The sequence below is a fragment of the Eulemur rufifrons genome, chromosome 8 (genome assembly GCF_041146395.1).
Source record: "Eulemur rufifrons isolate Redbay chromosome 8, OSU_ERuf_1, whole genome shotgun sequence".
NCBI classification, from domain to species: domain Eukaryota; kingdom Metazoa; phylum Chordata; class Mammalia; order Primates; family Lemuridae; genus Eulemur; species Eulemur rufifrons.
Genome location: NC_090990.1, coordinates 53,496,543 through 53,510,652, shown reverse-complemented (window position 1 = coordinate 53,510,652; position 14,110 = coordinate 53,496,543). Strand labels below are relative to the sequence as shown.

General features: G+C 34.8%; 1 protein-coding gene across 5 annotated transcripts in view; it reads right to left on the bottom strand.

Moving 5' to 3' along the window:
• Nucleotides 1-14,110, bottom strand: part of LRRC7 (leucine rich repeat containing 7) — a 494,934-nt gene that overhangs the window by 195,906 nt on the left and 284,918 nt on the right. For 3 of the 5 annotated variants that reach the window (XM_069478071.1, XM_069478070.1, XM_069478069.1), the window contains one exon: nucleotides 8,531-10,090. The exons of the other annotated variants lie outside the window; for them this stretch is intronic. In XM_069478071.1, the coding sequence (XP_069334172.1) occupies nucleotides 10,084-10,090 (7 nt within the window). In that variant the 3' untranslated portion in view covers nucleotides 8,531-10,083. Of the gene's footprint in view, nucleotides 1-8,530; nucleotides 10,091-14,110 lie in introns of those variants that run through there. 5 annotated transcript variants of the gene reach the window in all.

Here is a 14,110-nt window from a genome sequence, read left to right as displayed (position 1 = left end):
CCTGTTTGCTTTGTTTTACCTCTTTTCTATTTTTTTATATGAACTCTGAGCTTTAGATTTTGGTTGGTTTTGCACTGGTGAGTGAACATTGTGCTGATTCATGTATAATGCAGTTCTAGGTATTTCCTATAGGGTGGCTCTGGTCTTGACAAATTCCCTCAGTGTTTACTTGTCCAGAAAAGTCTTTATTTTTCCTTCACTTATGAAACTTAGTTTTGCAGGGTACAAAATTCTAGGCTGGCAGTTGTTCTGGTAAACAAGAACAAAGATGAAGCCCCAATCCCTTCTGCCTTATAAGGTCTCAATTTAGAAGTCTATAGTTAGCTTTATGGGTTTTCTTCTGTAAGTTATTTGATGTTTTCACCTCATGGCTTGCAGGAGTTCCTCCTTTGTGTTGACTTTGGCCAGTCTGATAAATATATGGTCTTGGTGATTGCCTCTTTGTTATGAGTCTCCCAGGTGTTCATAGAGCTTCTTGAATCTGGATGTCTAAATCTCTAGCAAAATCAAGGATATTTTCCTCAGTTATTCCCTCAAATAGGTTTTCCAGCCCTTGTGCACTTTCTTCTACACCCTCAGGGATGCCTATGATTCTTACATTGGGACATTTTACATAATCCCATATTGCTCACAGACTTTGTTGATTCCTAATTCTCTGTTCCTTATTTTTGACTGAGTTAATTTGAAAAAGTTGTTTTCAAGTTCTGAGATTCTTTCTTCTGCCTGGCCTAGTCTACTCTTAAAGCTTTCTACTGTGTTTTATATTTCCTTAAATGGATTTTTCATTTTCAGAAGTTCTATTTCATTTATCTCTAATATGTCTATCTCTTTAGTGATTTTTTTCATTCATTTCCTGAATTGTTTTTCTGGTTACTGTGAGTTGGTTTTCCACTTTCTCTTGTATTTCATTGAGCTTCTTTACAATCCATAGTTGTAATTCTTTATCTGTTATGGCAATATTTTCATTTTTGTTGTTATCCATTGCTAGAGAGCTGGTATTCCTTTTTGGGTGTGTCATTTTGCTTGGATTTTTCATACTTCTGGAGTTCTTTCTCTGATTCTTTCTCCCTGGAGAAGCTATTGCTTCTTTTTTTTTGGATTTTCTTTTGTTTAGATGGGGCTCCCCCCCCCCACACTCATACAGGTGTGTTTGTAGCATATGTTGGGTAAGAACTTTTGGCTTTGTTTTGAGGTGCTTTCATGGCCATCTAGATTCTGGATAGATGCCTTGGTTATAGATATCCATAGTGTAGTGTTTTTTCAGTTGCTAGTTGTTTGTAGGCTGTAGCAGTTGTGAGCTATGCATCTGGGCAAATTTCCTGCCTCACTTTGATGAGAGAGGTTGGAGGTCTTTGAAATCCTTTCTCTTCCTCCAGCCCTGTGATCTTCTTAGCAGTGTGAAATTTACTGGCAAGCCCAGTTTAATTTCTGAGACAGTATGTGGCACTTGTGAGTTAGAATCGATCTCACCCTGTATGATTGAGTCAGTAACTGCTGTAAAGGGCTGTGCAAATTGACCTCCCTGTAAGTAGGTAGTGCTTGCCAGAAGGAGCAAGCTGCAATGTTGTTTTGGGGACCTGTGACTGGCTCTAGTCCCTCAGGTGAAGCATTCAAATGGCCCAGGTTGTGGGTGAGGCCCTGAAACTTCCAGGTGAGATCCGACAGCAGAGGCAGGTGGGGGAGTGAGGCTGGGTGGGGCTGGGTTGGGGAGCTTGCTTTTAGGCTTCATAACAGCTGGTAAGGTAGCTGTTTTACAAGCTTCAAAAGGCCTGCTCCCAGCTCCCAGGGAGAGGCTGAAGCGGATCCACCCAACCAGAAAGACTGCTTTTGGATATGGGGCTGTCTGAGATCACAACCTGGCTGTCCAACACTAAAACCTCCCTGCCGGCTTGCATGTCTGACCTATTAGCGTGCATCTCCGTGAAACACCAGCAGACAGGGAGCTCCCAAATCAGGCATACCCAGTCCACTGCGGGCCCCCAAAGGGAAAAGTGTGGGAACCACTCTTCCTGGAAACCTCAGCCTACAGCACAGGCCCTCTAGGGATAGGTGGCAACTCGCCAAATTCTTGGCTCAATTTACATTCCCAGTTGCAGTGGTTGGGGGAGGAGAAGGAGAGGAGGTGTCTGAATGGAAGAAAACTGGCTCTCCAGCCTCTCCTGATGCCCTCCTTGGAGGGGAGACCCACACTGAATGACCAAGCTCCAGGATCACGCAAACTCTCTCCACTATTCCATGTTTACTGCCATGCCTGGGCTCATGGGAGTGGAAAAGCCTCCAAGAAAATTGGTAGCCCACTGGTCACTAAAGGCTGTGGAAGGGAGAGAGGGATCCCCCCTATCCTTTCACTGGGCTCCAATCCTCTCTGGGTTTGATCCTCATTGGTATCTTTTTTTCTTTATCTTCTTCCTTCTCTGCTTTTCAATTTTCCTCTGTGAGGTCCCCAGCAAGCTCTGGCACCTCTCCCTATGATCTATACCTGATCTGAGTTTCTTCTCCCTTCTCCTTTATCTGAAATCCTATGTTCCCTCTGGGACAGTCTAGCAAGCAGTGTCTCTAGTTGGCCATCTTGGTTTACCTTTTTAAGTAAACATTTCACAACTTCCGTGGTGTCCAGAGATCCTCCCTACAAATATTTCAGAACCTGCAGGTGGTAGGGTGACAGAAGCTGTGGCAGTTACCTGGGCCTCCCACAGCGAAGAAGGAGCAGTGAAGATAGCCTGGAGTTTGGCGGAAATGCTTCCCTAATATGGAAGTTACTCCTGGTGAAGATGCTGTGAATATTGTTGAAATGACAACAAAGGATTTCAAAAATTACATACACTTAGTTGATAAAGCAGCAGCAGAGTTTAAGAGGATTGACTCCAATTATAAAAGAAGTTCCACTGTGGGTAAAATGCTAGCAAACAGCATCACATGCTATAGAGAGATCTTTCATGAAAAGAAGAGGCAATCAATGCAGTAAATTCATTGCTGTCTTATTTTAAGAAGTTGCCAAAGCCACCCCAACCTTCATTAGCCACGACCTGATCAGTTAGCAGCCATCAACATCGAGGCAAGACCATCCACTAGCAAAAAGATTATGACTTGCTGAAGCATTAGATGATCATTAGCATTTTTTAGCAATAAAGTATTTCATAATTAAGACATGTACATTGTTTTTAAAGACATAATGCAGTTGCACACTTAATAGACTACTATATTGTAAAAATAACTTTTATGTGCACTGGGAAATAAAGAAAATCCATGTGACTAGCTTTATTGTGATATTCACTTTATTGTGGTGGTCTAGAACTGAACTTGCAATATCTTTGAGGTATAGCTGTACTTAAGATCTACTCTCTTAGCATAATTCAAGTATGCAATATTTTATTATTGACTATAGCCACCATGCTATATATTCAGTTTCCAAAACTTATTCATCTTACAGGTTTGCACACTTTGACCCACATCTCTCCATTTCTCCCATCCCTCAGCTATTGATAACCACTGCTCTACACTCCACTTCTATGTATTTGACATTTTTACATTATACATATAAGTGAGATCATGCAGTATTTTTCTTTTTGCATCTGGCTTATTTCACTTGACAAAATGTCCTATGGACTCATCCATGTTGTTACAAATGGCAGGATCTCCTTTTATAAGGCTAAATAATATTATATACTGTTTATATACAGGTGTGTATATATACACGTGTGTATGTGTATATATATATTCACACAGATGTTTGTGTACTGCAATTTCTTTATCCATTCATTAGTTGTTGGACACTTAGGTTGTTTCCATATCTTGGAAATTATGAATAATTCTGCAATGAACATGGGTGTGCAAATATCTCTTCAAGGTCTTGCTTTTATTTCCTTTGTGTACATATATCCAGAATAGGAACTGCTGGATCATATGATAATATTGTTTTTAATTTTTTGAGGAACTTCCATACTGGTTTTCATAATGGCTGTAACAATTTACATCCCCACAATTTATATTTTCTCTACACACTCACCAATACTTATCTCTTGTCTTTTTGATAATGGCCATCCTAACTGATATGAGGTGATCTCTCTTGGCTTTGATTTACATTTTCCTGATGATTAGTGATGTTGAGGACCTTTTCATATACTTGTGGCCCATTCATATATTTTCTTTGGAAAAATGGCTGTTTAGGTCCTTTGCCCATTTTTAAAATTATTTTATTTTTTTTTTATTGTTCTTGTTTTTTTTGCTACTGAGTTGTGTGAGTTCCTTATATATTTTGGATATGAATCCCTTATTGGACATATGGTTTGCAAATATTTTCTCCCAATCTGTAGATTGCTTTTTAATTTTGCTGATTGTTTTCTTTACTGTGCTTTTTAGTTTGATGTCTCATTTGTTTATTTTGGCTTTTGCTTCCTGAGCTTTTGGTGTCACAATAATTCAAATGGAAGTGACATCTATACACATAGTAGTTGAATGATGTTAACAGTTTCAAACTCAACAATGTTCTAATAGTATGATTGAGATTAATAGCCCATAAATGTATTGGTTTCATTGGGAGTTTTGATGAGAATGATTTTTGGAACAGTTTCACAATTTTATGAATAGATACAGGAAATGACTTTAGACATTTTAATTTTGTTGTTTTTTATCATCTGCAATAGTACTTAAACACTTAGCAGAAAATTGTATTTCCTCCGATTGCCGTATCTCCTCTACTCATTCAACAAATTTAAATTTGGGCAAAGCACTTTTGTAGCCATTGGAGAGAAAATGATGAATAAGACTAGTTCTGCCTTCAAAGATCTCAACGAAGAAGACCCTCAAACAACTAAAGGGGAATGCAGTTCAAATATTTAGTCTTCAGCAAATTTTATTAAAATATCTTCACATGTTTTCTTCTACTTTCACATAACTATGCACTTCTGATTCTTCTACTCTAACTGACTCCTTTTCCCAGCCATCCTGTCCTCACTATCTGGGTCCCTCAATCCCTTATGTCCTTCATTTCTTGGGCAGGCTCACACCATAGCCTTATCATATGTTCTTGTTTTCCCAATGTTTATAGACTTTCTGGGAGTGAAATACTTCTGTTCTGTTTGTCTAATAGCAATCTCACAGAAACCTCAAAAACACTATGCTGTGAAAGAAGCCAGGTACAAAAGACTGCATGTTGTATAATTCCATTTATATGAAATGTGCAGAAAAGGCAATTTCATAGAGACAGAAAACAGATTAGTGGTTGCCTGGGGCCGGGATAGGAAAGGAGATCCAAATGGGGAATGACTGTGAATGAGCAAGAGGTACTGGGGGGAATGAAATGGCCCAAACTGGATTGTGGTGATAACTGCACTACTCTAGAAGTTTACTAAAAGATATTGAATTGTACACTTAAAACAAGTGAATTTTATGTTATATAATTCACTCCTCAATAAAACTGTTAACAAAAAGAATTGTTGGCATAGCTTTTCTTCTTTACTTCCTTAATGAGAAGAATGTCTGTGAATTTTTACTTAAATTTTATCTGATCACTCACAAATCTAACTTGTCATTCCTCTGCTTAAATCCCTTTCATTAAATCTTACTATTCACAAAACGAAGTCTAACCATGGCATATGACCCCTTTCAGTATTTCTCCTCTGTCTACCTCATGGCTACTCCTTCCTCAGGCTCACTGTTTTACACATTTTGTCCCTCATGATATGTTTCCTCTGTGAGCAACACTATCCTTCCATCCACTTTTAAATTCCAATTTATTGTTTGAGACTGCTCAGGCTTTACCTCCTTTATAAATCCCTACCCGAACTTCACAGATAGGACTATTTCTCTGTACTGTTCCTGGGCGTATCTATTTCATCGTGTATCTAGAATCCTGTGTACCATGCTGCACTGCATGTAACGCTTTACTTGTCCCTACTCCTTACCAGGCTACAAGCTGCCCAACAGCGGGGGCTCTTTGTACCTGGTGTCCCCAGTGTTAACACTTGTGTTTGACACACAGTCAGCCCTCAGCAACTGTTTATTGAACTGGATTGAATTAAAGGTTTGTATTTGCTCCAAAATTTACCCAAGCAAAGAGAGGATTAAGAGTTTGGATTTCAGATGTTAAATCCATATGTAAAATAAAGCTGAAATCAAAGCAAGTATGTATAATATGAGGTCGGTGGGTGAAGTTGTAAGAATTACTGGTTTGATATAAGATTTTTACCTCAATGAGAATTTAAGCAACAATGTAGTTTCCACATCCTCAAAGCTTTCTAGCCTTTTGTTCTGAACCTGTTATTTTTACTCTACTGAATATCCAAATGCTATATTTTTGCCCTACTAATAGTATTTTCTTTTTATGCCAATGAATAAATATAAACTATCATCTTTATCCAATTTGTATTGATTGCTAGTGGCAGAAACAAGTGATAGAAAATAAAACTGACTACACCCAACATGGCTTCTTCAAATTTTCTTTTTTACTAGAAATTGATAGAATAATCATGTATTTTGGTGAAAAAAATTTAGATCTGCCTGTTTTGCTCCAAAAAAAGTTGATTTGATTCAAAAGAAAATACAAAATAGCAGAAACCTTAATTGGTAAAATCTTATATGAATGAAAATATGAATGGTAGAATATATGTATGAAATTTTTAATAAACTTCCAGAAACTTGTAACCTCTAAGAGATATAAGAAAATATGTATTTTATTCTCTGAGGCACTCCTAAGAGCCATAAAAACTGGCTTCTCTTCATGAGATGTCAATAGATGATGAAAGGAAATTGACTATGTTGTTTACATTATGCCCGGGTTCCTCAGAGTTAGTCTAGTTTTATGAAGGAGGAAAGGTCCCTGTTGTATTTGGTATCCTGGAGAATGGATAAGCACATGTACTGCCTTCTTCTTAAGGGGTAGTTTTTTGTTTGTTTTTCTTTACTGAATATATTTAGCCAAATTCTGGTTTCATATGCATATCTCACTACTCATGAATATATAATCAGTAGAAGATATTTCTAAAAGAGTTCAATAAAAATTATTTCAATAATAATAAATGCATATAAACACTTCATCTTCTTACCATTATATCTAGTTTTTTAAAAATATATCTAGAGGCTGGCTGAAAAAATATGTAACTTTACATTATAAACGCATTTAATATTTTGTTAAATTGTTATGGGTGATTCCCCTTAGAATAAAGATTAGAGTGACACAAACACTACGAATGAATCATTTGCACTTTTTGAAGCACAGACAGGGACACATAACATGGACAGTGGGCAAAAAATAAATCAAGTATTATATTCGATGGTATTTAGCTTAACTTTTTACTTGTATAATCACTTCTGCTGATGCAGTTATGTTATTTATTATTTATTTATTTTTGTTTAAATAGATTTAGAGGTTACAAGTGGTTTTTTCTTATATGGATGAACTGCATAGTGGAGAAGTCTAGGCTTTTAATATACCTGTCACCTGAACAGTGCACATTGTACCCAATAGGAAATTTTTCATCCACCCTCCCACTTCTGAATCTCCAATGCCCATTAAGTCACTCTGCATGACCATGCATACCCATTGCTTAGCTCACTGATAAGTGAGAACATGCAGTATTTGTCTTTTTGTTCCTGGGTTACTTCACTTAGAATAATGGCCTCTGCTTCCACCCAAGTTGCTGCAAAAGACATTATTTCATTCTTTTTGGGGATGAGTAGTATTTCATGGTGTATATATACACCACATTTCCTTTATACACTCATCACTTGGGGGGCACTTAGGTTGGTTCTATATCTTTGCAATTGTGAATTGTGCTGTGACAAACATATGGGTGCAAGCATCTTTTTTGGTAAGATGACTTCTTTTCCTTTGGGTAGATTAGTAATGGGATTGCTGAGTTGAATGGTACATCTTTTAGTTCTTCAGGGAATCTACATACCATTTTCCATAGAGGTTGTACTAATTTACATTCCCAGCAATGCCATATCTGTGCCAGCATCTATTGGTTTTTGACTTTTTAATCATGGTAATTCTGGCAGGGATAAAATGGTATCTCACTGTGGTTTTAATTTGCATTTCCTTGATAATTAATGATATTGAGCAATTTTTCAGGTTTAAACAACTTCAGCTTTGACAACAGTTATTCAAGTTACTTCTCAATTTCTTTTTATTGAGAAAAGCTTCCTTTATTCTACACATACAAGTTTTTAATTGCTATACATTATCAACATTATCAAGACCAGAAAAGCAACATGGCTTACTGTAGTAAGGTCATGCTAACAAAGTAATTATCCCACAGTCTGCATATTGCTGCAGACTTTTATTGCAGCTACCTAAGATTTTTAAGCTTTGATAATGGAAGGTCCAGTTTTCTACTTGGAACATCATAGAGGCAAAACAGCAATGTTTCTTTAATCTTTAAAGCTATTTTCCTGAAGAATGTTTTAAATAATCTCTAAAATAAATTTTAGAAAGCTAAGTAGACTGGTGGTATTTGAAGAGCATTGAGAATTCAGAAGAACACATTATAAAACTACACTAAGAACAATGTATTCTAAAGCAGTATCAAAGATTTACTTTTTGTGTTTTTATAATAGCAGTATACTTTTCACTATACAGTTTCTGAGCAACATAGGCAAAATATGTGAAAATGATAGAAGTCAATTAACATATGGAGCACACAGCTAAAAACAATGCTGTACAAACATAATTAAGTAGATTTATAAACTTTTACATTTAGATCTTCATAAGAACTCATGGAAAATCAGCACTGACATAATTTTAACTAAAAATCAACACCCACTTTCAGTTGTGTATGTGTTTTATACAAAGGTCTATGCATTCTAGAACAAAATTTCATATTTTATATATTTCACATAATTAAAATGCATAAAACAGAATAAAAATATTCAAAAAAGAACAGGCTTCATAGCATAGGTTTTGCAAAAAATGTCAGAGTTTGTTATTTCCTTGATAGTAAAATAAAATATAAGCAAAAAAAAAAAAATAGGAAAAGCCATTAAGCTCAATGTATCCTGCTCATATATGTTTCCTAAAAAGACCTTTAAATTGAATTAAATTAAACAATAGCTCCAATAAATCTATTATATATTTTTTGTATTTTGTCTTGTTCCCAAAGGGAGTTAAGATGGGGTGAGGAATGAATATGCTGTACTGTATTAGGCATCAGCAAGGTGATGACCTCTGTATGTTGAATTTCAAGCTCTTTACATTTTCATATGAAATATATCATACTTGTAAATTGTATTTATAAAATGTTAAAAGTAAATGCACCCTTTATGCCAATTGTTATTTATTTAGTAAAAGCATCATTACAGAGACTCATTTTACATGCAAATTGAAATGTTTTAAGCCATTGAACTGTACAAATAAAGCCAATATGGTTAATTAACAAGTGTATTTTAGAGCTACAAAATAACTGTTTCACATTAAATTACATAAAATGAAAGGAAACATAAAATCAATCAATCACTAGCATTTCATATTTTGACTTGGGCCATCTGGGAACTCTGAAAAATAAGTTCACAATGGAACATCATCAAGGAATATGACAGAACAACTGGGCAACTGAATACAGTCTCTGAAGAATTTAACCAACTAGAGAAATTCTCCTATTTACTGCATTAAGATGACTTTTACATGATGGCTTATTTTGATCTATTTAAAAATGATTATACAAAAATTATATGCAACAGCAGCTTTACATACATATAGTAAAATCAATTTGATAAAAATATGGGTATTAGTGTTTTTCCGAGACTGATAAAAATTTCATATTCATTGAAAGTTATGGCAACTGAAAATGCTTGGAAAAAAATCAGTTCTGTTTATATGAATCAGAAATGTCACTGTTAAACTTTAACAAAGACCAAACATTTTGTATACACTAGGCAGTGAGAAGGCAGCCCCCATCAGCAGGTAGCACACCAAAAATGTTTGGTTTCGTAATATAGTTTGGGAGAACTACCTCTACAAAGTCTATTCGTGCTGATGCTCCTGATGCTGCCATTTCTGGTGCCCGAAAAGCTGCTGCCTCCACATCCTCTGTTGTAGGTGTCACTGTATAGTCTCAGGCGATTGGGCAAGGGGCACACTCTGGATCTTCAGATGCTAAGATGAGAAAAATCAATTTCAATGCCCAAAAGATGGAACTCCTAATGCAGAAGGTGACTAAAATAATTACCATTGGTTTACAGTACAGGGAGGTAGAAAGTTTACTTGCTTTAATGTAATTCCATAGTAATAGATTTTAAACAAGATTTTTGTAAAGAGGCACAGTTCTAGGATTAGGAAAAATGTCAGATAAAATACATACAGAAAATTAAACTCAGAGTGGAATTGAACCGAGAAAAAACATGCATACCTCCTGAAAGGAGCAAGCAAAACTTTCATATGATGATCACCAAGTGGTAGCCATTTTTATGTAGATAACTTGCTAAAACTAACACTTCCAAGGTTATTTCTACTCATTTAAATTAACTCTCTACAATAACAAGTGCTACTGATACATACTGTTAAAGGCAGCATCGAAATGGACCCATTGATATTTTACCATGAGTTTCAATGTCCCTTTCTCTCTATGAAAATGACAAAATTTACGAACTTCTAGTTTATGAAATTTTCTTCTCAGGTGTAGCAGCTTTCATCATAGGTAAAATAATTGAGTTTAATCTTTATAGCATTTGAAAAAAGCTATTATATGAGAAAACATCACTGAAAGACACCAGTGAGAAATGTATATGTAAGCGGACATATTGTAGAAGAATACATTTCATTATATTAAAAGAATTTCAATTGAAAGAATGTTTTGGGTTGTAAACAAAGAATCATTCTTCCCATTTATTTTCTATTAATTATTTAAACTGCAACTTTTGCCAGGCATCTCTATGTTTTAATAAAAATATGTGTAATTTGTATCACGAAAAATTTTTTTTAAAACAATCATTGGCTTGAATGCAAAATGATAAATGTATATATGAGAACAAAATCATTTATGAAAATATTTATCATCTCTAGAAACACAGCAGTAATCCAAATTAATATACTGTCGCTATTTGGAATTAAATCAGTTAAGTAACCATCTTTCTTCTTTAAAAAATTGGCATTTTTATAACAGTCACTTTTACAGCTTGTGCACCTGAATCCATTATATTTGATATACTGGAGAGTGACAAATGATCACAAGTCATGACAGATTCTTATTGAACATAATTTTACAGTAGGAGCCATCCTGAATCAATTAATCATGCTATTATTCTACTTTAATTTTCTCTCCACTTTTTCTAGAAAACCACCAATCACATATTTCAATTAAAGACTCATACATATTTTGTTTACAATTTTTATGTACTATATTTTATTCAAATTAATGAAATGCTACAATTTTACTAACATATAATAATTTAAAAATTGCATGTGCTTAAATAGCAAAACACAAAGTGACTTATGGTTTCTCAGATAAATGTAATTATGGATATACATAACATTAAATGACAACTGAATACCTTCCCTAGCTGCATCAGAAATTTCTCTTTGCTCCATCTAAAGAGAATTTTATATTTTCAATTAAAAAATGAAAATATAATATTTCATTACAATATTTTTACATACAACTGAGATTAGTGCACATTAATTTTAAAGCATTTTTACAATAAAAGGCAAGGAGTATAGTCCTCAAATCCATATGATTATTAATTACATTAGAAAAACTTGGCAAATCCTCTAAAAGTTAAACAATTCTATGCATACTATAGGTACACTGGAAAAGCACATGACTATTTAAACAAAAATTACCCATCTTCATGTTTAATTGGCAGGCAATACATAAACAGATTCTTTGTGAATATATTTTGTCTCATAGATTTTGCTAGAAGTTTGGTTTTATTTATTCACTTTTGGATGCAATATTAGTCAATTAGAAGACGTATTTATCTACAGATTGAAATAGCAATTTCACATGATTATTTTAACTCTCTCAATGTATGTTTATTAAGTTCCCATTCTTATTTTGTTGATATAAGAAAAGTAACAGCATGGGCAAGATATTACAAAACATATTATTATATATTTTTATATTTTAAATATCTGACTGTATTTTATAAATTACACATGGATAATGCTACAAAGCTCAAATTCATGCTCAAGTTGAATATAACTGTGCATTTTGTGTAATTTTCTGGGATAATTTTGAAATATGCAATTGTATCCTCCGAAACTCAAAACAATGTAAATCTTACTGTTTTGTCTCAGATCTCTCTGCCTTATCATATGATATTCTGATAGGGCATATAGATTATTCAAGAATTGTAATTTTCTAGCAGAACAGTAATATAGTAGTTAATACTCTCATCCACTATTGAGCCAGCCAAAATTTAACATCAGCTGAAAGCTTAAGATAGTACAGCATATAATTTGGCTTTGACGATAGGGCACAAGTACAAATCATTTTCTTTAAACATCAAGGTGATCAATACATACATCTTTATAATGGCAAGCAACATTTTATTCTTTAAATACATTGTATAAATTTTCCCAATCTTCACGTCATTTGCAGTATGAGATTATTAAAAGTCAATGAATTAAGAATATGTTTTTATTAAAAAATGCAGTCATCTCTTGGAGTAATCTTAGCTAACCAGCAAGAAAATTTAAATCATGTTATCTTTTTCTGTATAAAAAGTTGAACTAAGTACATGCAGTTGTGTTCAAACTAAATCAACTTTTGAAATGCCTTTGATCTAAAATATAACTTATAAAATTTTGAAATATTTTGTTGATATGCTTAAGTATTTCAAAGGAGCTTAATAAGTAATATAAATGTGTTTATCTTCGGCCTCCAAGTCTTTACAGAACAAGGAGAGAGTGTGTCAGGGCGTAAAAGGGAGGGAGTGATAGAATCTGTTTGGAGAATTCAAGACATAATCAATCCTAAGAGATAACCTGTCCTATGATTATTTTCCCAAAAGAATTTTCTATGCAAAGAAAAGAAGGAATTCTAGGTATAGGAAATTGCATGAATAAATTTATTAAAACTTTACAGCAAATAACTTACAAGAGATAGATATTTTTTCACGTGGGAACTTAATATTGAGGGGATTGTTGATAGAGGAAGCAACTTGCCATGTATTCTTATACATTTATTTCTATACCTCACTCTTTTTTATTCGGCCTGAAAGAAAGTGTTTCTTCACCTATTGAAGTCAAATTCCTAACTTGTGCACTTGATATCAGGTTCAACCAACCTCTTCTAGGAAGGACCTGGCTTCCTAAGTTTTCCTTTCTCATTCAGCGTTCTCCTTTCTGCTGGCTCCTTACTCGTAGGCAGTGTGTACTCTGCTACCTCCTCTTCGACCCCTAACATATATACCTGATAGCTGGCAAAAGCTAACAGTTATTTCTTGTTAATCGAGCTAAAAATTTATTGAGCATCTACTGTGTGTAGGCAATATACTAAATAATGGGGAGTAAGATCAGTTGGTCTCTGTCCTCCTTGCTCCTCTTCTAAAAAGGGCAGTCTACCTTACTTCCTCACCAACCGTTCACTCATCAGCCCATTACCGTCTGGATTTTGAGCCCCTCCACTTATCACACCTGCTTTGGTGGCATAGGAAGAAACCTAGGACTGACTCTCACATCTCCTGCTCTCTGGCTGACCGTAGGCAAGGTATTTGACTTTCTTGAGCCATGATCTTCTTGATCTGTAAAATGGACATAATGTCACTTTCCTTAGTCTACTTTAATGAAGCTCAAAATGAAATATAATATGCATAACATTCTTTACCCAGTGTCTAGCACACAAAAGCTCAAGGAATTGTTGCTAGGTATTAATGTCCCAAAATCCTTCTAATTCCAAATCCAACTAACATTTCTCAGTGTTTATCTTTGGGATCTCTTTGCTCTCTTTCACTATTCATTATTCCTTTCATCAAAGCTCTCTACTCCTTTGGACTCTATGAAAAACAATTTTACTGCTTTCCCTCACAATTTATTGTCTTCTCGTGGGCTTGTTCTCTGCCTGTCTCATAAATGTTGGTTTTCCCTTTTAAGTCCATTGTGCTTATTGCTCAGTATATGAGGATCTGCTCCCATCGTTTCAAATAATGAAGCCCAAAACTTGACTTCTAGTACAAT